This window comes from Nyctereutes procyonoides, unplaced genomic scaffold, assembly GCF_905146905.1.
Source record: "Nyctereutes procyonoides isolate TBG_1078 unplaced genomic scaffold, NYPRO_anot_genome, whole genome shotgun sequence".
Lineage (NCBI taxonomy): Eukaryota > Metazoa > Chordata > Mammalia > Carnivora > Canidae > Nyctereutes > Nyctereutes procyonoides.
The window spans coordinates 21,512,587-21,539,119 of NW_026575049.1; the positions used below are offsets into that span (position 1 = coordinate 21,512,587).

Below are 26,533 nucleotides of genomic sequence, written 5' to 3' on the forward strand. Positions count from 1 at the left end.
AGGGAAAAAGACAACGAAAATAAAAGTAGCTGTAGCCTGGGAGAGGCTGGCTCCGCTGCAACACGCGCCCCCTTCGCGAGCTTTTCAGTTCGGCTCTCCGCCACCTCGCGCCGGGCGCGGAGGCCGGTTTCCTGGGAGACGTAAACAACCTGGTTGCTTAGGAACGGCGCGGCGCCCGCTGGGGGTGGGGGTGTCGCGCTCTCTCCTCTCGCGAGACGCCGCGAGGCCCTTCCCGCGCTTTTCCTGCGGGCGTGCGGGGAGGACGCTTGAGGCGCGGAAGGCGCAGCCATGGGCCATCTGGAGGTGCTGCTTGTGGAGAACTTTAAGTCGTGGCGGGGCCACCAGGTCATCGGCCCCTTCAGGAGGTTCACCTGCATCATCGGCCCCAATGGCTCCGGTAACTGGGACCCTGAAGCCTCTGCCCGCCCCGCTCGTCCAGGCCGCATTTGGCCCAAGGGGACGGAGGGCGGCCTCGGGTGCGGGACTCGGGCGTTGGCCACCCGCGGACCTCCGCCACCGCGCCGCCCCGGGACCCCGGACCGCGACCCCGACCCTGGACCTCGGACCGCGACCCTGACCCCGGACCCCGACCAAGTGCCCCACCCCAGCGCCTGGGCCCGACTCCGGACCCGACCCTCTCCTCAGAACCCCGACCCCGACCCTCTCCTCAGGACCCGGGACCCTCTCCTCAGGACCCTGGACCCCGACCCTCTCCTCAGGACCCGGGACCCTCTCCTCAGGACCCTGGACCCCGACCCTCTCCTCAGGACCCGGGACCCTCTCCTCAGGACCCCGACCCTCTCCTCAGGACCCGGGACCCTCTCCTCAGGACCCCGACCCCGACCCTCTCCTCAGGACCCCGACCCTCTCCTCAGAACCCGGGATCCTCTCCTCAGAACCCGGGCCCCTCTCCTCAGGACCCCGACCCCGACCCTCTCCTCAGGACCCGGGCCCCTCTCCTCAGGACCCCGACCCCGACCCTCTCCTCAGGACCCCGACCCTCTCCTCAGAACCCGGGATCCTCTCCTCAGAACCCGGGCCCCTCTCCTCAGGACCCCGACCCCGACCCTCTCCTCAGGACCCGGGATCCTCTCCTCAGGACCCCGGACCCCGACTCTCTCCTCAGGACCCGGGATCCTCTCCTCAGAACCCGGGCCCCTCTCCTCAGGACCCCGACCCCGACCCTCTCCTCAGGACCCGGGATCCTCTCCTCAGGACCCCGGACCCCGACTCTCTCCTCAGGACCCGGGACCCTCTCCTCAGGACCCCGACCCCGACCCTCTCCTCAGGACCCCGACCCTCTCCTCAGAACCCGGGATCCTCTCCTCAGGACCCCGGACCCCGACCCTCTCCTCAGAACCCGGGCCCCTCTCCTCAGGACCCCGACCCCGACCCTCTCCTCAGGACCCGGGACCCTCTCCTCAGGACCCCGGACCCCGACCCTCTCCTCAGGACCCCGACCCTCTCCTCAGGACCCCAGACCCCGACCCTCTCCTCAGGACCCGGGACCCTCTCCTCAGGACCCCGGACCCCGACCCTCTCCTCAGGACCCGGGACCCTCTCCTCAGGACCCCGACCCCGACCCTCTCCTCAGGACCCTGACCCTCTCCTCAGAACCCGGGATCCTCTCCTCAGGACCCCGGACCCCGACCCTCTCCTCAGAACCCGGGCCCCTCTCCTCAGGACCCCGACCCCGACCCTCTCCTCAGGACCCGGGATCCTCTCCTCAGGACCCCGGACCCCGACTCTCTCCTCAGAACCCGGGCCCCTCTCCTCAGGACCCCGACCCTCTCCTCAGGACCCCAGACCCCGACCCTCTCCTCAGGACCCCAGACCCCGACCCTCTCCTCAGGACCTGGGACCCTCTCCTCAGGACCCCGACCCTCTCCTCAGGACCCCGGACCCCGACCCTCTCCTCAGAACCCGGGACCCTCTCCTCAGGACCCCGACCCCGACCCTCTCCTCAGGACCCCGACCCTCTCCTCAGGACCCGGGATCCTCTCCTCAGGACCCCGGACCCCGACCCTCTCCTCAGAACCCGGGACCCTCTCCTCAGGACCCCGACCCCGACCCTCTCCTCAGAACCCGGGACCCTCTCCTCAGGACCCCGACCCTCTCCTCAGGACCCTGACCCTCTCCTCAGGACCCCAGACCCGGACCCTCTCCTCAGGACCCAGGACCTTCTCCTCGGGTCCCTGGACCCCGACCGCGTGCCCCACCCCCAGCTCCCAGCCCTCTGCCGCCGGGACCCTGGACCCTGGACCCGGACCCTCTCCTCAGGACCCCGACCCCGACCCTCTCCTCAGAACCCGTGACCCTCTCCTCAGGACCCCAGACCCTCTCCTCAGGACCCCAGACCCGGACCCTCTCCTCAGGACCACATGCCTCACCCCCAGCTCCCTGCCCTCTGCTGTCCAGGACTCAGACCCCAATTCTCTCCTCGGGACCCTGACCCTCATGCTCTGCCCTCACCTCCCATCCTATGCGCCACCCGGACCACCGACCCCAGCCTTCTCCTCAGGACCCCAACCCTGTCCTCAGACCCCCGCCTTCCAGTGCCCAGACCCCAGACCCTCCAGTGCTTAGACCCCAGACTCCAACTCTCTCCTCAGGACTCTGGCCCTCCAGTGCTCGGACCCCAAACCCTGACCCTTGTGCTCCCTCCCAGCTCCCCGTCCTCTGCCGCTGGGACCCCAACCCTCTGCCTCCTACCCCTGGCCTTCTGCAGCCCTTACCCTAGGACCCCGACCCTCACCCTCGACCCTCTAGCACCTGGAGCCTGACTCTCCACTCTGCCTCCACTGCCAGGTGCCCATCCTTGTCCTCCACCGCCCGGATCAAGAGCCCAGCCCTCACCCTCAGGCACTGCTGGTCCGGTGTCCTTGCCGCCAGGTGCCCACCCCTGCCCTCTGCCCAGCCCCGAAGCCCCCACCTTTACCATCTGGCCACCTTCACCTGACCCTTCACCTCCACCATCTGGCCCCTAGCCCTCCAGCACCAGGGCCCAGACCAGACCCTTTTTTTTTTTTTTCCAGACCAGACCCTTGCTGTCAGTCCCCAGCCCTCCAGGGACCAGTGCTCCCAGCCTGGTGTCCACCATGGCCTCTGCAGCTGGGCGGTGACCCCTCTCCTCCACACTCATCCCCAGGCTTGCCCGGGACCCTCCTCTCCTTTGCCCTAACTCCCAGTGCTTTGCAGGTTTCTTCTCCAGCCCTGAGCTCTAGTCACCTCTTGTCCTGAGCACAGTTGACATCATTATACAGCAGGTTCAGGATTCCAGATTCAGTGACATTTCACCACATGTTTAGCTTGGCTTCTCACACAGCACAAAGTGAAGCACAAGGCAAGTCACAAAAAAACAAGATAGAGAAGGAGGTAGGAAGTTAACCAACCCATCCTGAAGTCAGTCTGTGGGTGCCAGGCAGGGTGAGTGCTGGGCACTTACTGCTTCTTATGTTCAAACAGTGAAGGATCTCATGAGATCAGGCTGCAGAGCCTTCCTCCACTGCCTTTTTGAAGTGGTCAGGCCTGGAGGGGCCAATGTCTGAGGAATCTGACACTTTGCTGCAAAAGATCTCTTTTTAAAGGGATTTAATTAGTCTTGGGCCTTTGCAAACCCTTCTCCTCTGTTTCTTCTGGTCTTCAGTTCTGAGTGTGTCGTCAGCTGGGTGCTGGTCCAGGTGACATCTGTCTTAGCTGCAGTGCCCTTACCCACTACCTCATTGCTTGACACAGGCCCCTGCTTGACATGAGTGACTGTCTTGCTTGAGATACCTCTCCTTTCCACCCCCTTCCTTTTCTCCTCCAAAGATTAAGTTAGAGAGAGCTGAAGGAAATAATTGGTTTTAAGGAGGCTGAACAACTGTTTGGATTTAAGGAACCTTTTACACGGGAATATTGTAATAAAAACAGTGTTCATGGAGCTTTTACCAAGTTCCTGGCATCCCTGTTCCAATGCTCATAAATGGGTATTATCCCACTTTATGGTTTAGGAAACTGAGGTTCAGAGGGACCAGATGACTCTCCAAGGTTGCCCAGAAAGTGGCAGGACCTGGACTTGAGTTTGGGCCTGGCCAGGCTCCCCACTGCACTGCAGTAAGAATCTGTAGATGTAATAACCCCAGCAGGTGGAAGGCCTAAAACGATAATTTGAGAATTTTCCTGACTTGAGTCTTCCTTTTGGCTCTCTCTGGCCAGATGTCCTTGATTCTGTTATCAAAAAGACATTGAGAAGGTAAGGGTAAGAATACAAGAGTATTTATAATAATCTCCACTCATTTATCAGGTTACTAGGCCCACCATCAGTTGATTTTTACCTTTTAACGTGATTATGTGAAGGGTTGCTCAATTATATTTTGTACTTCCAACAGTGTAATACTTTGAATGGGTATTTGGGTAAAATCTTATACTACAAGCAGCCTAAATTACTTGCCCACTGCCAGTCAAGATCCAGATAACATGGTGTTTTGAACCTTTTTAAACTAGTGCCAAACATAAGTTTCAAGATAGTCTTATCTTCTTTTTTTTTAAGATTTTATTTATTTATTCATAGACACAGAGAGAGAGAGACAGAGACACAGGCAGAGGGAGAAGCAGGCCCCATGCAGGGAGCCCCATGTGGGACCCAATCCCAGGTCCCCAGGATCACACCCCAGGCCGCAGGCGGCACCAAACCGCTGCGGCGCCAAACTGCTGCGCCACCAGGGCTGCCCAGTCTTATCTTCTTAATTCAGCAATACATATTGTGATTCACAACACATCTTGAGGTTATTGTGAAAATGCCTTTATAACCTCCTCTTGTCCCTCTTGCCCTGGAAGCTCCACTTCCCTCCTGAGAATCACTGGTAACCCAGAGACTGCTTAGAACCATGTAAAGCCAGTTGTGGATTATTTCAGCATTACCTTAATATCATCTCTCCACAACAAAAAGTTCTGGTCTACTTATTGCTGATTTTTATATGGGCTATTCACATTCTCCTTCTATATCATAGCCAAAACTCAGTATAATACTAATCCATGACTAATTTAATGGATGGTATTCATCTATATTTATTTGAACACTTGTAATAAATCATCTTTCTAAAAATCTTACAGAATTGCTGGCACATTTAAGTAGATTTTATTAGACCAATTGATAATTTTCTGTTATACTCATTTTCTCTTAAACTTCAATTTAGTTAGTTGGTCATATGTTTTGTAATAATTTCCTATTGCTACCACCTGTCTGAATTTGACATGTTCTCATTTCTTTTTAGTAAATCTAATGTTGGGTTTTTTTTTTTTTTGTGGGTAAGGGAAAATTTTCATGTTTAGTCTTAACCTTGATGTTTTCCACTAAAGTTTAGCAAATATTTTTGCATATATATAGTATCGGAAGTAGAAGAAGATAAGTATAATAAGAAGGCTTCTGCTCCCAAGGCATAGGGCATATAAGAAAATGGCACATTTCTTAAAATAGAAGGCCCAATAACCCTTGAAGGTTTATGGACCTTCAAGAAGAAAATACTAGATCTGATTTGGGGAGGTATGGACAGGAAGAGGTAAAGATTAGGAAAGGTTTTCTAGGGGAGTTAGCATTTGAGCTGGCCCAAAGAGTAAAGAGTATTTTTCCAGAAATTTGTGAGTCTATTTGTGGGACTGCTAGTAGCCCAAATTGGCAAAAATGTAGTGCATATGTAAGGGAGCAGTGGTGTATAATGTTGGAATCCTATGGTGTAAGTCTTTGCCAGAGTGATATATTTAACCTTATAGGGGGAAAAATGGTAGACTTTGAAGCATATTTATCAGGGAAATTCCACAGTGTGCCTGAGTCTAAGGCTATCCTCTCCACTTGTGATTTACATCCTGCCCGCTCCTCTGTTCTTTGCTTCTGTGATTATCTTTCTATTTTGGATTGTATCTTCCTCCCTTATTGGATAATTTTCATTGACATTAATACATGCCTTATTATCACTCCTATGACATAGATATGACATTAATACATGCCTTATTATTCACTCTTATGACATAGATGTGACATAGATAGATAGCTATATGAAAAGAAAGCATAGTACAATGTTAATTGCGGGATTTAGTGATAAATATATGGGTGTTTACTATGAAATTCTTTCAACTTTCTTGTATGTTTGAAAATTTTGTAATGAAATGCTTGGGGAAAAAGCCCTTGAATTTCACTTTCTCTGTAGGCTGTTGCTCCATTTTATCAGTACAGTGAAACTCTGAACCATCCTCAGTGCTCAGTTTTCAGTCCCACGCTCCACTGAAATGACACTTATCTAGGTCACCGTTGAACTACATCTTGTAAGAGTCGGTGGCCAATTTCCTATCCTCACTCTGTTTGACATCTCAGTGGTATTTCATTCATTTAAAAATAATGTGCAAGCTATATGCCTATTCACTGTTCTCATCAGTAAACAAACAGATTAAAAACCCCTGCCCATATAGAACTTGCATTCCAGTGCAGAGAGACAACAAAATATCAAAAATTTTATAGAATGTTAAAGTGTTAAATATCAAGGAGAAAAATAGAAACGGGAGGGGAATCAAATGCTGGGGGTATTTTTAAAGAAGTTGGTCAGAGGAAGGTCTTGCTGTCTAGGGGGCATGATAGGTCATATTTTGTCTCTCCCTTGAGCCTCTTTGCTCTTCTGATTTTGTGTACCAACTAGATTTTCTCCTGTCAGCAAGCCCTCAGAAATTGGCTGCTTCTCCCCTGGGTTTCTTAAGCACTAGAGTCCTCCCACCTCCTGGAAATATGTCCTCAGTCTGTGTGTCTTCCCTGTGTTCTTTTCCCAAGTGATCTTATTCAGTCCCATAGCTTCAAATATATCCTTATGCTAGTCACTTTCAAAATTATATACCTAGCCTATAATATTCAGCATTTTTTGCCATTTCTAATAAGCATGTGAAATAGTATGATCAGGGGTGCCTGGCTGGCTTAGTCTAATTCAAGCCCCATGTTGGGCATAGAGATTACTTAAAAATAAAATCTTTAAAAAAAATCTTTAAAGAATACTGTAATCAGAAAGAGTAGTAAATTTCCTCTCCCCTACTTCCCCCAAACTTGTTACTTCCTAGATCTTACCTGCTCAGTAAGGGGCGCTATTTACTGGTTCATTCAGACCAGAAACCCAGAGTAATGCTATATTCCTTCTTTTACACCCCACTTCCTTCATCTAATCTTCTGTAAAGCCTAATAACTCTACCTCCAAAATACATCCTGAATCCAATTGTTTCTTACCACTTTGCACTGCTATCACCCAGTCAAAGCTACTAGAGCTCTCCTTTGGACTATTGCTATAACTTCCTAACCTGTCCCTCCGCTTTCTTTCTTGTCTCTCTACAATTCACTCTCACAGCAGCCAGAGTGAGCAGTTAAAAAACAAACTAAAAAAGTCAACCTATAAGTCCGAGCACTGCTCCACTTAAAACTCTCCATTAGCTTTTCCCTACACTTGGAGTAAAATCCAGTATTTCTTACCATAATCCACAAAGCCCTTTATGATCTGGCCCTGTGTATTTCTCTTCTCTAATATTTTCTTCCCTTATGTTTACTATGCTCCAGTCAGAATTGCCTGCCTGTCTGTCTTGTCTATCTATCTGACTTTCTTTCCTTCTTTTTGCCTTCCTTACATAGACCAGTCTTACTTCCATTACAGGGTCTTAGCATTTGCTGTTCCTTGGATTTGATTGATTGATTGATTGATTTATGAGAGACACAGAGAAAGAGGCAGAGACATAGGCAGAGGGAGAAGCAGACTCCATGTAGGAAGCCCAACTTGGGACTCGATCCCAGGACCCTGGGACCATGCCCTGAGCTGAAGGCAGACGCTCACTTGCTGAGCCACTCAGGCGTCCCTGTTCCTTGGACTTTAGAATGCTTTTCTCCCAGAGTTTTGTATGGCTGCCAACTAAATGAATTCTCCTTCGTCCTTATAAATTCTCCCTGTCACACCTAGAATGTTACCAATCCAGGCCAGTTCTACTGCCTTAATAACCTTGTCCTCTTCCCTCTATTGCCACTACTATCACTGTTTCAGGCTCTCATCATTTCTTCCTTGGATTAATGTAGTAATCTTTTACCTGAGTTCCCAGCCTTTGGTCTCACCCCACTTTAATCGATATGCCACACTGCTACCTCAGTAGTCTTCATCTATTCCCACAAGAAAGAAGATCCATCTTATTTTTTTGATAGGCATTTGAAAAAATTCAATACCAAATAGGTTGATGGACTCAAATTAAACATTTTTGGTTAGACTCCATCATAGATGATGTTGTGTACTTCACAGTTTATTAAATCACATAATATCTATTTGTTTTACCTAGTGGTAGGGTGGTGACAGTGATCAATCACTCCATTGTATAATTAGTTTTTCCCTTCTAACTAGTATAGTAGTTAGTGTTACTTTGACATTAGACAAATGTTCCTTATCAACCATTTACCAAAATTTAAAAAAAATTATTTTTAAATTTTAAATCCAGTATAGTTAACATACAGCGTTATATTAGTTTCAGGTATACAAAACAGTGATTCAGCAATTCTATACATTATTCAGTGCTCATCATGATAAGTGTTTTCTTTAATCCTTATCACCTATTTAACACTTCCCCCCACCATCTCTCTGGTCACCATCAGTTCGTTCTCTATACTTAAGAGTCTGTTTCTTTTTTCTTTTTTTTTTAAATATTTCTTGGTTTGTCTATCTCTTTTTTCCTTTGTTTTGTTTCTCAAATTCCACATGAGTGAAATCATGGTATTTCTCTTTCTCTGACTTACTTTACTTAGCATTATACTGTCTAGCTCCATCCATGTTGTTGCAAATGGCAAGATTTCATTCTCTCTTATGACTAATACTGCACTGTATTTACATACCCCATCTTCTTTATCCATTCACCTATTGATGGACACTTGGGCTGCCTCCATATCTTGGCTATTGTAAATAATGCTGCATGTGTCTTTTTGAATTAGTGTTTTGTATTCTTTGGGTAAATATCCAGTAGTGTCATTACTGGATCATAAGCTAGTTCTATTTTTAACTTTTTGAGAAACCTCCATACTGTCCACCAAGAGTGCATAAGGGTTCCTTTTTCTCCAAGTCCTTGCCAACACTGTTGTTTCTTGTGTTTTTTTATTTTAGCCATTGTGGCAGGTCTGGGGTATTATCTCATTATAGTTTGATTTGCATTTCTCTGATGATGAGTGACGTGGGGCATCTTTTTGTGTGTCTGTTGGCCATCCGTATGTCTTTAGAGAAATACCAGTTCATGTTGCCTGCCCATTTTTAAATTGCATTATTTGTTTTTTTGGGTATTGAGTTGTATAACTTCTTTTTAAAAATATTTTATTTATTTATTCATGAGAGACAGAGAGAAAGGCAGAGACACAGGCAGAGGGAGAAGCAGGCTCCATGCAGGGAGCCAGACCTGGGACTTGATCCCCTCTCTCCAGGATCTGGCCCTGGGCTGAAGGGGGCGCTAAGCCACTGAGCCACCCAGGCTACCCGAGTTGAGTTGTATAACTTCTTTATGTATTTTAGATGTTGATCTTTATTGCCTATGTCATTTGCAAGTATCTTCTCCCATTCAGTAGGTTGTCTTTTAGTTTTGTTGATTTTCTTTGCCGTGCAGAAGCTTTTTATTTTGATGGATTCCCAATAGTTTATTTTTGCTTTTATTTCCTTTGCTTTATGAACCTATCTAGGAAAATATTGCTACAACCAATGTCAGACAAATTACTGTATGTGCTACCCAGATGGTATTAATGCCAGATAATAATCTTGACTGAATCAGAATTTCATAAAGGTTTGCAAAACTGAGTTTTTAATGGGCCATGCTTTTCTATGTTCATTGAATGGTAGTCCCCTGTTTTTAAAAAAGTTTTTTTTATTGACTGGGATTATTAGAAACCTAACATAGAGTTCACATTAGAAAAACAGGGTAAATGCTTGTCCTCTTTTCATTTTAAGATTTTATTTATTTGAGAGAGAGATAGCAAGAGAGAGCATGAGTTGGGGGGAGGGACAGAGGGAGAGGGAGAGAAGTAGGCTCCCCACAGAGCAGGGAACCCAAAGTGGTGCTTGATCTCAGGACCCTGGGATCATGACCTGAGCTGAAGGCAGTCACTTAATCAACTGAGCCACCCAGGCAACCCAAATGCTTGTACTTTTAAATTAGTATTTACAGAGATAAAAGTTTTATATTAAAATGTAAAATTAAAATTTTACCACAAATGGTAAAAATGAGTTTTTCTCTTTTTTTGTTACTGTCATTTTGAACTCATGAATTTTCATTGATATAGTGTATTTTAATACATCAAAATCATTCATCTTTTTGATGCTCACCTTGTCATTTCTTTAGTCAATAGGAGCTCTTTCAAGCCTCTTCCTGTGCCCTTTAGTCATGACCTCATTAATTGAAATCTTCCTGCTTTCTGACATAAGATGTCCCAGTTTCCAGGCTATTCTTCAGTTTTCCGAGCCTCAGACTTGGAATTAGCCATTTCTCCAAGTATTTCTGGTTTCTTTTTGAAGGGAAGTTATTAAAGACCACCACAATCTGGGAACAAGGGATACTTTGTACACTTGGTCAGTGGATTTGGGTAATAGCAGGTCTAGGCCATTTCAGTGGCTGAGGCTAGAAAATGTATAAGGTGCTTTTACAGATTTGTTCTTTTGTTTATAGCAGTTTTATTGAGATATAATTTACATACTATCAAGTTCATCTTTTAAAGAATACAAGTCAGTGATGTTCATTATATTCACAGAGTTGTGTAGCTGTCATCACTATCTAATCCTAAAACCTTTTCATCACCCCAAAAAGAAGCCCTGTATGCATTAGCAATCCCTCTCCATTATCTCCTTTTGATTCAGGCCCTGGCAACCACTAATCTACTTTCTGTTTCTATGGATTTTCCTATTCTGAACACTTTATGTAAATGAAACTATGCAGTACGTGGCCTCTGTGTCTGGCTTCCTTCACTTAGCATAATAGGTTCCTCTGTGTTATAGTATGTGTTAGTACTTAATTTCTCTTTATTGTGGAATAATATCTCATTGCAAGATAAACCACATTGTATTTATTCACCAGTTGAAGGACATTTGGGTTGTTGCCACTTTGTGGTGGTTTTGAATTCTGCTCTCAACATTTGTGTACAAATCTTTGTGTAGGCAAGTTTTTATATCTCTTCGGTGTCTACCTTAGGAGTGGAACTGCTGGGTGGCATAATAACTCTGTGCCTAGCATTTGAGGAACTGCCAGACTGTTTTCCAAAGTAAGTGCACTATTTTAGCATTCCCACTGGCAATGAATGAAGGTTCAGATTTCTCCACATTGTCAGTAGTTGTTACTTTTTTTGTTTTGACATCCTAGTCAATGTAAATTGTATCTCATTCTGGTTTTGATATGTATTTCCCTAGTGACTAATATGATTTTGAGCATCTTTCCATGTTATAGTAATTTTTAAAAATCAAATTCATGGGACACCTTAGTGGCACAGTTGGTTAAGCCACTGACTCTTGGTTTCTGCCCAGGTCATGATCTCAGGATTGTGTGATTGAGCCCCCATTTGGGCTCTGCACTTAGTGTGGAGTCGGCTTTAGAGTCTCTCCTCCTCCCTATTCCTGCTTGTGTGGGCACAGGCACTCGCTCTCTCTCTCTCTCTCTCTAAAATAAATAAGTCTTTAAAAAAATAAAATACAAAACAAATTGAATTCATGTTGATGTTTCCATTCAGTTTTTTTAAGATGTATTTATTTATTTGTGAGATAGAGCAGGGGGAGGGGCAAAGGGAGAGGAAGATTCTCAGGGAGACTCTCTGCTAAGCATGGAGTCCCTTGCAGGGCTGGATCTCACAACTCTGAGAGCATGATCTGAGCCAAAATCAAGAGTTGGTCCCATAACTGACTTAGCCAAACACCCCTCCATTCAGTTTTGTTTTTTATTTTTTTTAAGATTTTATTTATTCATGAGAGACACAGAGAGGCAGAGACACAGGCAGAAGGAGAAGCAGGCTCCCTGCAGGGAGCCCAATGTGGGACTCCATCCCAGGACCTGGGATCATGCTCTGAGCCGAAGGCAGATGCTCAACCACTGAGCCACCCAGGCGTCCCCCTCCATTCAGTGTTAACACAATTATGTTTTTACTGTTTCCTGATTCTTGTCATTGCAGATGTTTTTTCTTACTCTGAAAATCTTAGTTCCTAACATTACTAATATAATTACATATTTGCTTTAATGTGCAATATAAAGAAAACTTTTAAAACTACCAATAACATTCCAAATGTTATTAGTATATTATTATATAGTATTTTATTATATTATAATATATATAGCTCTATAGTATATTATTTAGTATAAAGATATCAAAGGATATTTAGAATCTTTTCTATTTCTTTTTGGTCTTTAAAATACATCCTATGAAGAATGTAGTCAGAATTTTGTGATCTGAAGTCCCTTGAAATGCACCATTTTCATGACTATCACCAATTTAATACTCAGTTAAGTTTATTTGTTTCTGATTGTTTTCATTTATTCAAAATTTTAGTGTTTTGTTTTCATTTACTTAAAATTTTAGTGTTTTTCTAAAAAGGGCAAGATGTATATGTATTTCAAAGGTCAAAGCTATAGACAGGTATACATGGAGAAATCTTGCTTCTGCCATGTTCCCTCTATCAGTCAGGGTCCCAACAGGAAACAGGTGGCACATTCAAATGAGGACAATTTGTGGAAGGATTATTTACAAAGGGACTAATTACAAAGGTGTGGGAGGCTATAAAGGAATTCCCAGGACCAGAGGAGTTTCAGGGTTAGCACAATGGATCTGTCACTACCAAGGTCCAGAGAGGAAGGAACTCAAAAGGAAATTTAAGAGTGGTGACCTGTCAAAGGACACAGCTAGTCGGAAGCCACATCACAGAGAGGGAAGTAGGGGAATAAATACCTGACCCCACTCTTTTCTTTCCCTCCTGCCAGAGCTCCCCATTGGCCAAATCCAACCAGAAGCCAAAAGATATGAGAGCCTATTGATACAGGGCAGAAAGCAGGGTGGAAAATGGACCAGGAGAGGCAAACAGATATCCAAGTCAGTTTCTGTGTGCTACTCTCCACTTTGTATAGGTGACCTTTCATTTCTTGATTATCTTTCAGTGTTCCTTTTTGCAAATGCAAGCAAATAAGTATGTATTGCTACTTCTAACCACCCAGTTCTCTTTACTTCTAAATTTGTTTTTTACTGTATATGCTGTTATGCACTGTTTTTTTTTCATTGACTACATCTTCTATTCACTTTTTGCTGTATAATTCTCCATTGTGGGGCTGTTATATAGTTATTTCAGGTATTCCTTTAATTTTTAAACACTTGAGTTGTTTCCATTCTTTTTCTGTTAGAAACAACCTATAATTAATTGGATAATTGCGTATTTGCCATTGTGTAGTTGTATATCAGGGAGATATATTTCTAGAAGTGAATTACTGGCTCAAAAGAGGAATGGGGGATGCCTGGGTGGCTCAGTGGTTGAGTGTCTGTCTTTGGCTGAGGGCATGATTCCGGAGTCCCAGGATCAAGTCTCACAATCACGTTCCTTGCATGGAGCCTGCTTCTCCTTTCTCTGCCTGTGTCTCTGCCTCTCTGTGTGTGTGTCTCTCATGAGTGAATAAATAAAATCTTTAAATAAAAAAAAGATGAGTGGATTTAAATAAAGGGTTAGTATCCAAAATATATAAAGAAGTTATACAGCTCAACACCCCAAAGGCAAATAATCCAATTAAAAAATGGACAGACAACATGAACAGATATTTCTCCAAAGACGACATCCAGATGGCCATCAGACACATGAAAAGATGACCCACATCAAGGAATGTAAATTAAAACTACAATGAGGTTATCACCTCACATCTGTTGCCATGGTTAAGATCAAAAACACAAGAAATAACAGTGTTGGTGAGGATGTGGAGAAAAAGGAACCCTTGTAAAAAAAAAAAAAAAAACCCTTGTGCACTGTTGGTGGGAATGCAAACTGGTGTAGCCACTATGGAAAACAGCATGGAGGTTCCCCAAAAAGTTAAAACTAGCCTATTATCCAGTAATCACATTCCTGGGTATTTGCCCAAAGAATGCAAAAATACTAATTCAAAAGGACACATGCAACATTATTTACAATAGCTAAGATATAGAAGCAGCCTAAATGTCCATCAATAGGTGAATGGTTGAAGAAGATAGGGTATGTATATACAGTGCAGTATTAGTCCTAAGAAAGAATGAAATCTTGCCATTTGCAACAACATGGATGGAGCTAGAGTATAATGCTAAGCAAAGTAAGTCAGAGAAAGATAAATACCATGTGATTTCACTCATGTGAAATTTAACAAAGCAAATAAATGAAGAAAAAAAGGAGACAAACCAAGAAACAGATTCTTATCTATGGAGAATAAACAGATGGTTACCAGAGGAGAGGGGATAGGGGACTGAAGAAACAGGTAATGGGATGAAGAGTACACTGACCATCAGAGCACGGAGTAATATATGAAGTGTTGAATCACTGTATTGTATACCTGAAACTAAGATATGTTAACTCTACTGAAATTCAAATGAAAAGTAAAGATGAACAGATTTATAATTTGGTTAGCTATTTCCAAATTCCCCCTCCAGAGCAGTTTTATCATTTTGGACTCCCAGCAGCAATGTATGAGAGGGTCTGTTTCCCTCCTGCTTCATTAAAAGAATATATTTTCAAATTTTGGATTTTTGCCAGTCTGATAGTTGACATATGCTAGTCAATACAGTTGTAATTTACATTTCCCCTATTATGATGGAACTCAAGTATGCTTTCATATGTGTAACAGCCTTTTCATTTTCTTTTTCTCCAAATTGCCTTTTCATGTCCTTTGCTCATTTTTCTGGTGGGTTACTATCCAAGAAATTGATAAAAACCTATCTGAAAAAGTCACTGCTCTTCCTAAAGTCCTCCAGTGGCTTCACGTAATCTTCAGCATGAAGTTCAATTTTTCTCTTACCATTTCCAACCTGGTAAACTCTGTTCCACCTATATAAAATTATCTGCCATTTCTTACTGGAGTGGTACCATGCTCTCTCACTCCTCTGTACCTATGACTAAGCTGTTCTCTTTTCCTGGAATAGTATTATTACCTTCAGAATCCCCCTCCCGAAACTTCTAATTACTGGAATCATCTGCTAAAGTCTACTCAGAGCCTCCAGTAGTCTGTGACTCTCTTAAGTACTTGAATGTGTGTTTTTATTTTAGAACTTGTTATAGTGGATTATAATTTTCTGCTTTTTGTAAGAAGAGTACAGATTTTAGATCCAGATACTTATCTCCAAAACAAATGATTTGTTTGACCTTGTGTCTCTACTTTTTAATTTATGAAATGCAAATTAAAACCTACCTCATAGAGGTAGTTGGTTTTGCAATGACTGAATAAAATAATGGATATGGAATCTCTGGCACAAAATGGAATTCAATGAAAATTTATCATATCCCCACAGTAAACACCTGGGGAGAGAATCCTACCTATTGTTTGTAGTTTTAGTATTTTGCAGAGTGCCTGGTGTTCAGTAAATGTCTGCAGAATGAATGCGTGGATTTAAGGAAGTGAGAGCACAGAGTTTGAGAAGTATAGGGAGGGCTTGAATGAGCAGAAGCCTGGGAAAGGAGGAAATGGAATGGATAGACAGAATTGGAATGCAGAGGGACTCAGCAGCCTGTTAGGTAAGAAAGCAAATGAATGGAAAGATTGAGGTTTTTGAGATGGGATAGCAATAGTGTAATTTTTACATCTTTGAGTATTTGGTCCATCTTCATCAAGTGATGATAGTCTAAAAGATAATTCTTCTGGAATTATTATTTTCTTGGTGTTGGTTTTGAATTATTTACAGCAGAGGTCCCCAGTCTTGACTTGGTTCATTCATTCATTCATGTTTTTCAGCAGATGGGTCTTAAGCTGACACTAATTAGCAGGTCGGCTCTTAATAAATGTTTCCTGACTGTTCTAACTGAAGTCGAGTCTCCAGGTTATCCTCGATTTCATCACCCATCTTCCTTCTTCATGACACTTACTGTGATATATAATTGTCTTATTTATGTTGTGTCTCTCTTAATGGAGTATAATCTTCATTAGACAGGGGTGCTTTTTGTCTTTTTCTTTTACCATGTCCTCATGACCTCACACATGATAGCTGTTCAGAAGATATTAATGGAATAAATGGATCTGGGCAAGCAAGTGTTTATTTTAGGCAGATGTTAAATAAGGATTGACCAAAACCAGTTTCCGTTTAGTTCTGTTACAGTCAGACTTAATTCAGTTCAATGAATGTTCACTTTGTCCTATATTTGCTCTGTCTTATAATAGCTTTCAATCTGCAGATTATCAGTTGACCCAAAAAGCCATGTTTCATACCCATTAGTTCACTGAGATTTAGATAAATAAATTTATAGCATTTTAACCACTTCTGGTTCTTTTTAGAAAGATTGTAAACTAAAATTAAGCCATATTTTTAGTGGCTGACAGTATTTTTTCTTTGTATTACCTTCCACCCATTCTGCTATTGGAAATTTAAGTTGCTTGTGGATATGAGGGAAGAAATGTGAAAAAGAAAGAAAGAAATAGAGATGGTAGTAGCTGAAATGACACAACACTTTGGAAATTGGCTTGGAGCTATCCATGGGCTCATGACTGGGTAATAATTTGCCATGTGGATTGGGAATCCCCAGGCTACCTCTGATTTCAGTGATTCACTAAGAGGATTCATGGGACTCAGGTATAGTTGTACTTAGAACTGTTCTGTGTTACAGTGAAAGGAACAAAGCAAACTCAGTGAGAGGGAAGGCATAGGGAGCCAACTGAAGAAACCTGCACAGGGTTCTTAGAATCCTTCTGCAGTGGAGTCACATAGAACAGGCAACTCCTCTAGCAACAAGTTAAGGCAGTACATGTGAAATGTTGTCTATCGGAGAACCTTATTAAAGACTGTGCAAGGTTTTTATTGGGGATTGGCCACCTAGGTACTCTCTGCCTAGCACATAACAAAATTCTAGACTCCTAGAAAGAAGACAGGTGTCCAGCATAAATCATGTTGTTTTAAACAAATAATTTAGGCACAGTGAGACATTCTTATCAGAGTGGTAGAAACTCTCCTAAAATAGAAATACAAGCCCCCTGCTTGCCAATCCTGTAAGCAGGCCTTTCAAAGGAAACCAGGCGTGTGGCATCTGGGGGTTTAGTTGGTGAAGCGTCTGCCTTTGGCTCAAGTCATGATCACAGTGTCCTGGGATCGAGTCCCACATCAGGTTCCCCACGGGGAGCCTGCTTCTCCCTCTGCCTGTGTCTCTGCCTCTCTCTCACTCTGTGTCTCTCACAAATAAATAAAATCTTTAAAAATAAAAAAATATCTTTAAAAAAAGAAAGGAGAGCAGGCTCAGGCCTGCTACATAACTTTTCTGTACCAACTCCTACAAATCATAAATATTCTAGTAACCTTATTCTATCCTTGGGAATATCTTGGATGTATTTTTTTAAATATGTGATAGTTAATATTCATAAAATGGGATGACTGAAATTCAGAGATGATTTGCCATATAATATTTAGTAATGAAAGAGAGCTCAGGCTTAGATCCCCTTATTTAGATCTTATAAATTTGGGCACTTAATACTCTACCATAGCTTTCTACTGTAGAAGAAACCAGTGGTCTATGAAAAATTGTTCAGTCACATGCATTTTAATGTAGACAAGACAGTACTGTTGAGATGTATATTGCCTATGTTTCACTTCCACTGATGGCCTGGTTTCTTTGGCTCAGGGAAAGGTTTTTTATTATTAAGAAGGAATAACTTTTTCCTCTCTCTTCTTTCCCAGGAAAATCTAATGTAATGGATGCACTTAGTTTTGTAATGGGAGAGAAAACAGCTAATTTAAGAGTCAAAAATATTCAAGAACTCATTCATGGAGCACATATTGGAAGACCGGTCTCCTCTTCTGCAAGTGTGAAAATTGTGTATGTGGAGGAAAGTGGAGAAGAGAAAACATTTACAAGGATTATTCGAGGTATTTTTTTGGTAGATAATTGCTTATGAGTCATTTGATTTTTCATAAGTTAATTCAGGTCATCTGTTTTTTCTTTTTTTGAAGAGTATGATTTGTTATTCCACTGGCATAGTAAACTAGAGATTTGTGGTTTTTTTCCCTCTTAGATGGCAAATCTCAGAGGCAGGTAATAGAACCTGTTTGATTCTCCACTAAGAGTCTTGTTTAAGCAGATGGATTTGTTCACATTTCCTTGCTGTCAAATAGCATTTTTCTACCTGGTTATTGGGTTAAAATGAAGGAGGTTCTGTATGTATGTCTGTTTTTTTTAATGATGAATTTATTATATGTATATTTTTGGTTTGTATAGAAAGTTTTTCTACCACCAGATAGCAACTCGAATGACATATTTTAATTTGTATTTTGTGATTTATTCAGGAAACAGAGATTTCATGATAAACCCCTGTTTCCCAAATAAGCCAGATTGAGAGTTGTGATGTGTATCTTTTCTGTACGCTAAGAGTTCACAGAGCCTCCATAAAATAGTCATGTTTTTGTTTTGTTTTTGGCATTTTGTCCTGGTGCCCTAGAACATTGTCTTAATGTTTTAATGTATAAATACTGTCTTATTAACTTTCCCTGAATTCAGCCACCAATAATTCTGGAAATACTTATTATTGTGTATTTATACCTTAGTATGTAACTTAAGTTTTTCACCGCATTACCACATAGGTATCTTTATCAGTAAGTTTTCTCACTTCCTTTGGGTTTTTATTCAGAAGTCTCTGTTACAGTAAAGATTCCCTAGCTTACTCTGTTTATCGAATAAATCATCATAAATTTATGTTTTCCCATCTTTATTGAGGTATCAGTTGCAAGTATCTAGGGGCTCCTGGGTGGCCAGTCAGAAGAGGATGTGACTCTTGATCTCGGGGTCATGGGTTTGAGCCCTGCTTTGGGCCTCAAGCTTACTTAAAAAGAAATAGTTAATTTTAAAAATTCCATATACTTAAGGTATACATCTATGTTTTAATATACATTGTGAAGTAAGCACCGCAATCAAGTTACTTAACATATATATCACCAAACATGGTTACTGTTTTCTTTGCATGTGCGTGTGTGTGTGTGTGTGTGTGTGTGTTTGTGGTGAGAAGACCTAAGATCCACCCTCATCACAAATTTGAAGTATATAAGTATTGTTAGCTGTAGTCACATTGCTATACATTAGATCTCCAGAACTTGCCATCTTGCATAACTGAAACTTAGTAACCCTGGACCACATCTCTCCATTTTTTTTCTCCCCCTGGTTGTTGGCATCCACCATTCTATTCTCTGCTTCTGTGAATTTAACTATTTTAGATTCTGCATATAGGTGAGATCATGCAGCATTTCTGGACACTCTGTTCTGTTCCATTGTTCTCTGTGTCTGTTTTTATGCCAGTGCCATGCTGTTTTGATTACTGTGGCTTTGTAATATATTTTAAAAGAAGAAGTGCAGTGCCTCGGCTTTGTTCTTGTTCCTAAACCACCTGCCTTTGTTTGCTTGCGGTGCTATAACAAATAGCTTATAAACACTAAAAATTTATTTCTCACTGTTCTGGATGTGGAAATTTCAGGATCAGGATGCCAGGATGGTCAGATGAGGGTCTATCTAATGGGTTGCAGACATCTCATTATGTTCTCACATTGGTGGAAGGAATTAGGGAGCTCTGTGGGGTGTCTTTTATAAGCCCACCAATCTCATTCCCAAGGGCACCACAGTCATGATTTAGTCACTTCCCAAAGGCCCCACCTCCTAGTACCATCACTTTTGGGAGTTAAGATTTCTACGTATGAAGTTAGAGGGTTCAGAAACATCTAGACCATAACACTATCCTATTTAAAATTGTAATGCCTGTTCCCCATACACAGAGACTTCCATATCCCCTTCCCAGTTCTTTTTACTCCTTAGCACTTAACACTTTCTTACATGATATTTATTGTTCTTACATATCTCATTTTGTCTGTCCTTGTTGTGGCTTATAAACTCCTTGAGATCCAGACTTTTATCTGTTTTGTTCACTGCTATAGAATACTCCTTGGCTTATAGTGGACATTCAATATTTGTTAACTGATTAAACACATTTATTAATAACACATATGTTATAGCATAACTGACCGCTTTGATCAGAAAAATAATTTTACTAAACTTTGAATGGTTGTTGTTACATGTTACACTTCCAATAACAACTTTTATTCTTTTATTTTAGGGGGATGCTCAGAATTTCATTTTGATGATAATCCAGTGAGTCGTTCTGCTTACATAGCTGAGTTGGAAAAGATAGGCATAATAGTTAAAGCACGGAACTGTCTAGTGTTTCAGGTAAGGAGCTGTGCTAGTTTATTTGGCTTGTGATTTTGAAAATGCATCCATATATTTTATATGTTGATGTGCTTTACTGTTTTTTAAAGGGAACCGTAGAGTCTATTTCAATGAAAAAACCCAAAGAAAGAACCCAGTTTTTTGAGGAAATCAGCACTTCAGGAGAGCTTATAGGAGAGTATGAGGAAAAGAAAAGAAAATTACAGAAAGCTGAAGAGGATGCACAGTTTAATTTTAATAAGAAAAAAAATGTAGCTGCAGAACGCAAACATGCAAAATTAGAGAAAGAAGAGGTAAGGTCATGAAGATAGAAATAATAAATTGGGTACAAAGACTATTAGCATTTCTAGGTATTGGCTTGGGGTTACTAACAAGATTTTAAAAATAATGTATGACAAAGCCCACCATTCATTAAAGATAAAATTTTTGATGTAGTTTCCACTGGTTTTTTTTTTTTTTGGTTTTTCCTGAATAGACCGTACAACCCCAACCACAAAAATGTCTGATTTTCCTGACTAAAAATAAGCATGAAGGGTTTGTATCTTATATGACAGAGCCTTTCAACTTTTGGGTCTTGTCCCCTTATACTCTTAAAAATTTGTAAGTTCCCCAGGGTGTTTCTGTTAATGTGGGTCATATCTATTAATATTTATAATATTTGAAATTAAAACTGAGAATTTTAAAAAATATCTTTTAAGTCAATGTAAAAAAAAACAATAAGTGTTATATGTTAACATAAATGACATAATTTTATAAAAAATAACTGCATTTTCTAAAACTAATTCGAAAGGTGACATTGTCTTACATATTTATAATCTCTTTAATATATGGCTTAATGGAAGACAGATGAATTCTCTTATTTCCTTCTATAATAAAGCTTATTTATGTTGAGGCCTAGCAGCTTTACCCATCATCAGTACAGGTGTCAACACAATGAAAAAGCAAATGAAGTCTTACTTATTATGAAAAGAGTTTTGACCTCTGGAGCTCTCTAAAAGGTACCAGGAACTTCTAGGAGGCCATAGACACACTTTGCAAATACTGTTGTTCTGTGGTATTTTCTTGGTACCCTTCACAATACCTGGTCTAGTGCCTTATTTATGGTTGATAACTGCACTTACAGTGATCTTTGTCAAATGCAAATCAGATTCTGTCTTTCTCTTGCATAAAATGTCTATCAGTATAGTGCTTCCCTCTAGTCTGCATCCCAACCTCAGATCTGGCCCCTTACCCACTTCTAAATTAGTTTCCTCTACTCTCCCACCACACTAATCTTTACTGTTTATTGGACATACTTTGCTTGTTTCTAGCTCAGAGCTTTTCCTGTTTCCCCTGCCTAGATAGCCATGTGCCTGACATTTGGATGGTCAATTCTCTTTATTCAAGTTGTTGTTAAAAAAAAGATACTTTCTCCGGTGGGCATTTGCTATCTAACCCCAATCTAAGTTGGCACCCCCCCCCCCGGTACTATTGCATTACCCTATTGTTTCTTTTGTAACATATATTACTGTATGAAATTGTCTTATTTTATTTGCGTATTTATTCTCTGTTTCCCCCTTCCCCACCGTTAGAACAACTAGCTTATAAGCTGATACGAGCAGGGACTGTTTCCATCTTCTCTACTACATTACCAGCAAGAAGAGCCTGGCACATAGTAGACAATCATTAATATTTGAAGAAATAAATGAAAGGTGTATATGTTTCTCATTGTGATGTTTCTCTGTTTTTCTTATTTTTACATGTGTGTATATGTCCTTCGTTTTGTTAGTTTAGAGAGGTGGTGTCAATGAAAGACTATGATATTCATAATATACTGAAACAGTTTACAGAAATGTAGAATTGCAGAACTTTAAACTTTATGAGGACAGTCATTGAATTTCCTATTTTTTACAATGAATGTCATGGCAAATGGTTGTTTAGTTGTTACTTGGAATACATCATTAATTAGGAGCTTTCCCTTCAAGGAAGCCCATTATTCCTTTATTAATAGTACAAATGCTAAGGAAATTCTTCAATTTTACATCTATTTTAGAATTTTTAAAAAAGATTTTATTTATTCATGAGAGACACACAGAGAGAGAGGCAGAAGCCATAGGCAGAGAGAAGTAGGCTCCGTGCAGGAAGCCTGATGTGGGACTCGATCCTGGGACTCTGGGATCATGCCCTGAGCCAAAGGCAGATGCTCAACCACTGAGCCACCCAAGCGTCCCTATTTTAGAATTTTAATATTCTTGTCTATTAACAGAAAAAAATTTAAATTTCTTATAGCAGGAATTTTACCTGGAATTCTTGAATTTAAAATTGCTAGGGAGAGGGGCACCTGGGTGGCTCAGTGGTTGAGCATCTGGCCTTCAGCTCAGGGCATGATCTCCGGTCCGAGGATAGAGTCCCACATCGTGCTCCCTGCAGGGAGCCTGCTTCTCCCTCTGCCTATGTCTCTGCCTCTCTCTGTGTGTCTCATGAATAAATAAATAAAATCTTTTTTAAAAAACTAAAATTGATAGGAAGAGGTGCCTGTGTGGCTTAGTTGGTTGAGCATCTGACTCTTGATTTCAGCTCAGGTCATGATCTCAGGGTGGAGCGATTTAGCCCCTCCTCAGGCTCCTGCTCAGCAGGGAATCTGCTCTCTTCCTCTCCTTCTGCCCCTTCCCTTGCTCATGCACACCTGGGTGTCCATGCACTCTCTTTCAAATACATAAATCTTAAAAAAATAAAGTTGCTAAGGATATTACAAGTCTTATAACTTCCTTCAATTTACATATTAGGAAACCATATCCTATGGTTTCCTATCACTTAGTATATGAAAACAAAATCATTTACTGGTGTACCAGTTTATTATATAAGTGTATCCAGAAACTTTCTGCAAATAATGCTACTTTTGACAATACTATTTCTTGATGACATAAGTAATTTATTTCATAAATTTAATAACTTGTGAATAATAAATGATAGATGAATAAGAAATAATTTCATTCCTTAGAGATCATTTGTTGGTACTATTGCTGAGTTTATGAAAGGTCACCTTAAATATACTCACTTTTAACTCTTGTTGAATTATACTGCTTTATAGGCAGAACGTTATCAGAGTCTGCTTGAAGAACTGAAAATGAATAAGATACAATTACAGCTTTTCCAGCTATATCATAATGAGAAGAAAATTCATTTCCTGAACACTGAGTTAGAGCATGTGAGTAGGAACTTGAGTGTCACAAAGGAGTCTCTTTCTCGTCATGAAAACACAGTGAAAGCCAAGAAGAAGGAACATGGAATGCTAACCAGACAACTACAACAAACAGAAAAAGAATTAAAGTAAGTTTTTACAAGTAGATGTTAATAAATAGATGGATTTTATGTACATTGATAGAAAAAGTAAAAATATAAATGACACTTTGAAAGTTGATTTTTTTTAAAAAACCTTTTTACTTTGGAATACTTCTAGATACACAGAAAAATTACAAAGATAGTAAGAGTTCCTGTATTCCCCACACTTGATTTCTGCTACTTTACACATTAATAATATGATACATTTGTCAGAATTCATGAACCAGTGTTGAGACACTTCTATTAAGTAAGGACCATACTTTACTTATATTTTCTGATTTTTCCTCAGTGTCCTGTTTCTGATCAAGAACACCAACTTAAATTTAGTAAGCTGCCTAGAATTATTTTTAAATGTATGATTTGATCAAAATAACTTCCTTCCTTTATATAGTATAGATTTAATTTACTTTAAAGCAAACTTTATTTTCTTTTTAGATCTCTTGAAGCACTTTTAAATCAGAAAAGGCCTCAATACATTAAAGCCAAAGAAAATACTTCTCACCACCTCAAGAAATTAGACGTGGCTAAGAAATCAATAAAGGACAGTGAGAAACAGTGTTCTAAACAGGAAGATGACATAAAAGCCCTGGAGACAGAGCTGGTTGATTTAGATGGTGCATGGAGAAGTTTTGAGAAGCAGGTTGAGGAAGAAATCTTACACAAGGGGCGAGACATTGAACTAGAAGCCAGTCAGGTGAACAAGTCAATGAATGAGAACATTGTCATTTCTATTATTTCATCTTCTTAGAAACAATTTAAAGAATGTCCTCTGATATTTTAAGAGATTATTTTCAAACAATCCTCATCTAAATTATGGGGGTTGAAAATAGCCTATATATAGAATCTAAATTTAATCTTTAGGCTAAGCTATTTTTACTTTATAAGATTAGATGGTATTACAACCTTATGAATTAATTAAAGTCCTAGAAAATACTTCAACAAGACTACATGGTAATATTTTGTAATAAAAATTAGATAATTAATAATATTCCTATGTTTTAGTAATCATTTTTCCTTATAAATATTATAAAAACTAAAAATAAGATATACATGGCTTTGAAGAAACATAACCACTTAATTGGCAGGAGGGAAGTTGATTGTTTGAAGTAGTATAAATGTGGTGGTGAATTAATATCCAATTTGGTATGTAAAAAATTTAATTATAAATTGGTAGTAGATATCCAAAAATTTGTAATCAGAGTTTTCACAATTCTCTCAACTGAATTTTTTGTTACTTATCTTTCATTAATTTTATGATAATCTTACATCACAATCCTAAAATAACTATAACTATATAAATATGCAATTTTATCTGAAATCCTCTTGCTTTTGGACTATTAATCCCCTTTCTCTTCTAAGAATTTCTTACAGAAATGTTATAAAGCTAGGTTTGAATACCTTACTTATCTGAGCAGTTTTGAATAAGAAGAGTTTCATTTTCTGTTCACATTATCTTACCTGAGAAGATGACCAACTATCCCTCTAATTTATGTAAAACTTTTGATAAGATTAATTATCTGCTAGTAAATGGTATCTTAAAATTTCCCTCTCACGCTTCTTCTGTGAGTTAGTAATATTTAGATGCTCCTTCTACAGCTGGATCGTTACAAAGGACTTAAGGAACAAGTAAGAAAGAAAGTGGCTATAATGACCCAACAGCTGGAAAAGCTGCACTGGGAACAGAAGGCGGACAAAGAGAGACTGGCATTTGAAAGGCGGAGGCATGGAGAAATTCAGGTACCTTGGTTTGTGCAGTCATGACTGGGAATTATTTTCAATGCAAGTATATTCTCTTTTCATATCAACTTTTCGATATATAAATGGGTTTACACTAAACATAACAATCAATTTAAAAAGTGCTGAACTCCCTGTTTTGTTGCTTAGAATCATCCAGGTACTCTTTCATTGTGGTCTAAGGTGGAAGTAGACAGTGCCTTCATTCGTGTTAATATTTTCTACACATCTTTGTAGTGATAAGTATGGGCAGACCATACAGGTTTTGTTCTTACATCTATTTTAGTCCAGTAAGGTGAGAAGGAGGACAGAAAAAGAGAGAAAACAAACAACTGTCGTAATAGAGGTGAGTGCAAAGTCCTGTGGAAACATTAAGGACATGGTCCAGGAGGAGCTTCATGCCCTCTCTACATGGGAAGTGACCAGCAAGACAGCATGATTGTATTCTGCCCTTAAGTAAGGCAGACATGGCTTCCTGCCAGTCTTTGCCAGTCTTGCTCTGTCACTGACTGGTGTAATCTTGAGAAATAACTAAACTATTTAACTTCTCTGAGCTTTGATTTCTTCATGTGTATGATGAGGACAGATGTGTCTACCTCATAGACCTGGGGAGGTTGAACAAGGTGAAAGGAAGTGCGATGATATATGAAGTAGTTGGTCTTTCCCTCTGTGCCTCTTGACCTCCTTTTCCAAAGACTGAGCATTGGCCTGTAAAATTATTACTGTGGCAATTCAACAGTAATAACAACTCGTGATACTCTATGGAGTCAGTGGGCCATGCTGAGAACAGGACCATTTCTGATAAGAACCATAAAGGGGAAGTGGTTCTGAATTATACATACATTTGATTTATAAGTGGATTGGAATTTAGAGGAAAAATGTTTATTGATTACTTTGCTAGGCACTTTGCATTCATTAGCTCCTGCATGTTTCACTATTCTGAAGAATAGGTATTTACTGTAGGGTACAGATGAAGAAGCTGAGGATTGACATTTCAAAATGAAATGTGTCTCTGGAAACGGGTTTGACATTCTCCAGAGGTAACAGCAGTAATATTATAATGTAGTGCTTTTTTGTGCAGA

General features: G+C 40.8%; 1 protein-coding gene across 2 annotated transcripts in view; it reads left to right on the plus strand.

Moving 5' to 3' along the window:
• Window positions 1–288: 288 nt before the first annotated feature.
• Window positions 289–26,533, plus strand: part of SMC1B (structural maintenance of chromosomes 1B) — a 71,336-nt gene continuing 45,091 nt past the window's right edge. For both annotated transcript variants that reach the window (XM_055329031.1, XM_055329032.1), the window contains exons 1-7: window positions 289–397; window positions 17,867–18,055; window positions 20,284–20,396; window positions 20,486–20,689; window positions 23,467–23,705; window positions 24,153–24,411; window positions 25,314–25,454. In XM_055329031.1, the coding sequence (XP_055185006.1) occupies window positions 289–397; window positions 17,867–18,055; window positions 20,284–20,396; window positions 20,486–20,689; window positions 23,467–23,705; window positions 24,153–24,411; window positions 25,314–25,454 (1,254 nt within the window). The remainder of the gene's footprint in view (window positions 398–17,866; window positions 18,056–20,283; window positions 20,397–20,485; window positions 20,690–23,466; window positions 23,706–24,152; window positions 24,412–25,313; window positions 25,455–26,533) is intronic.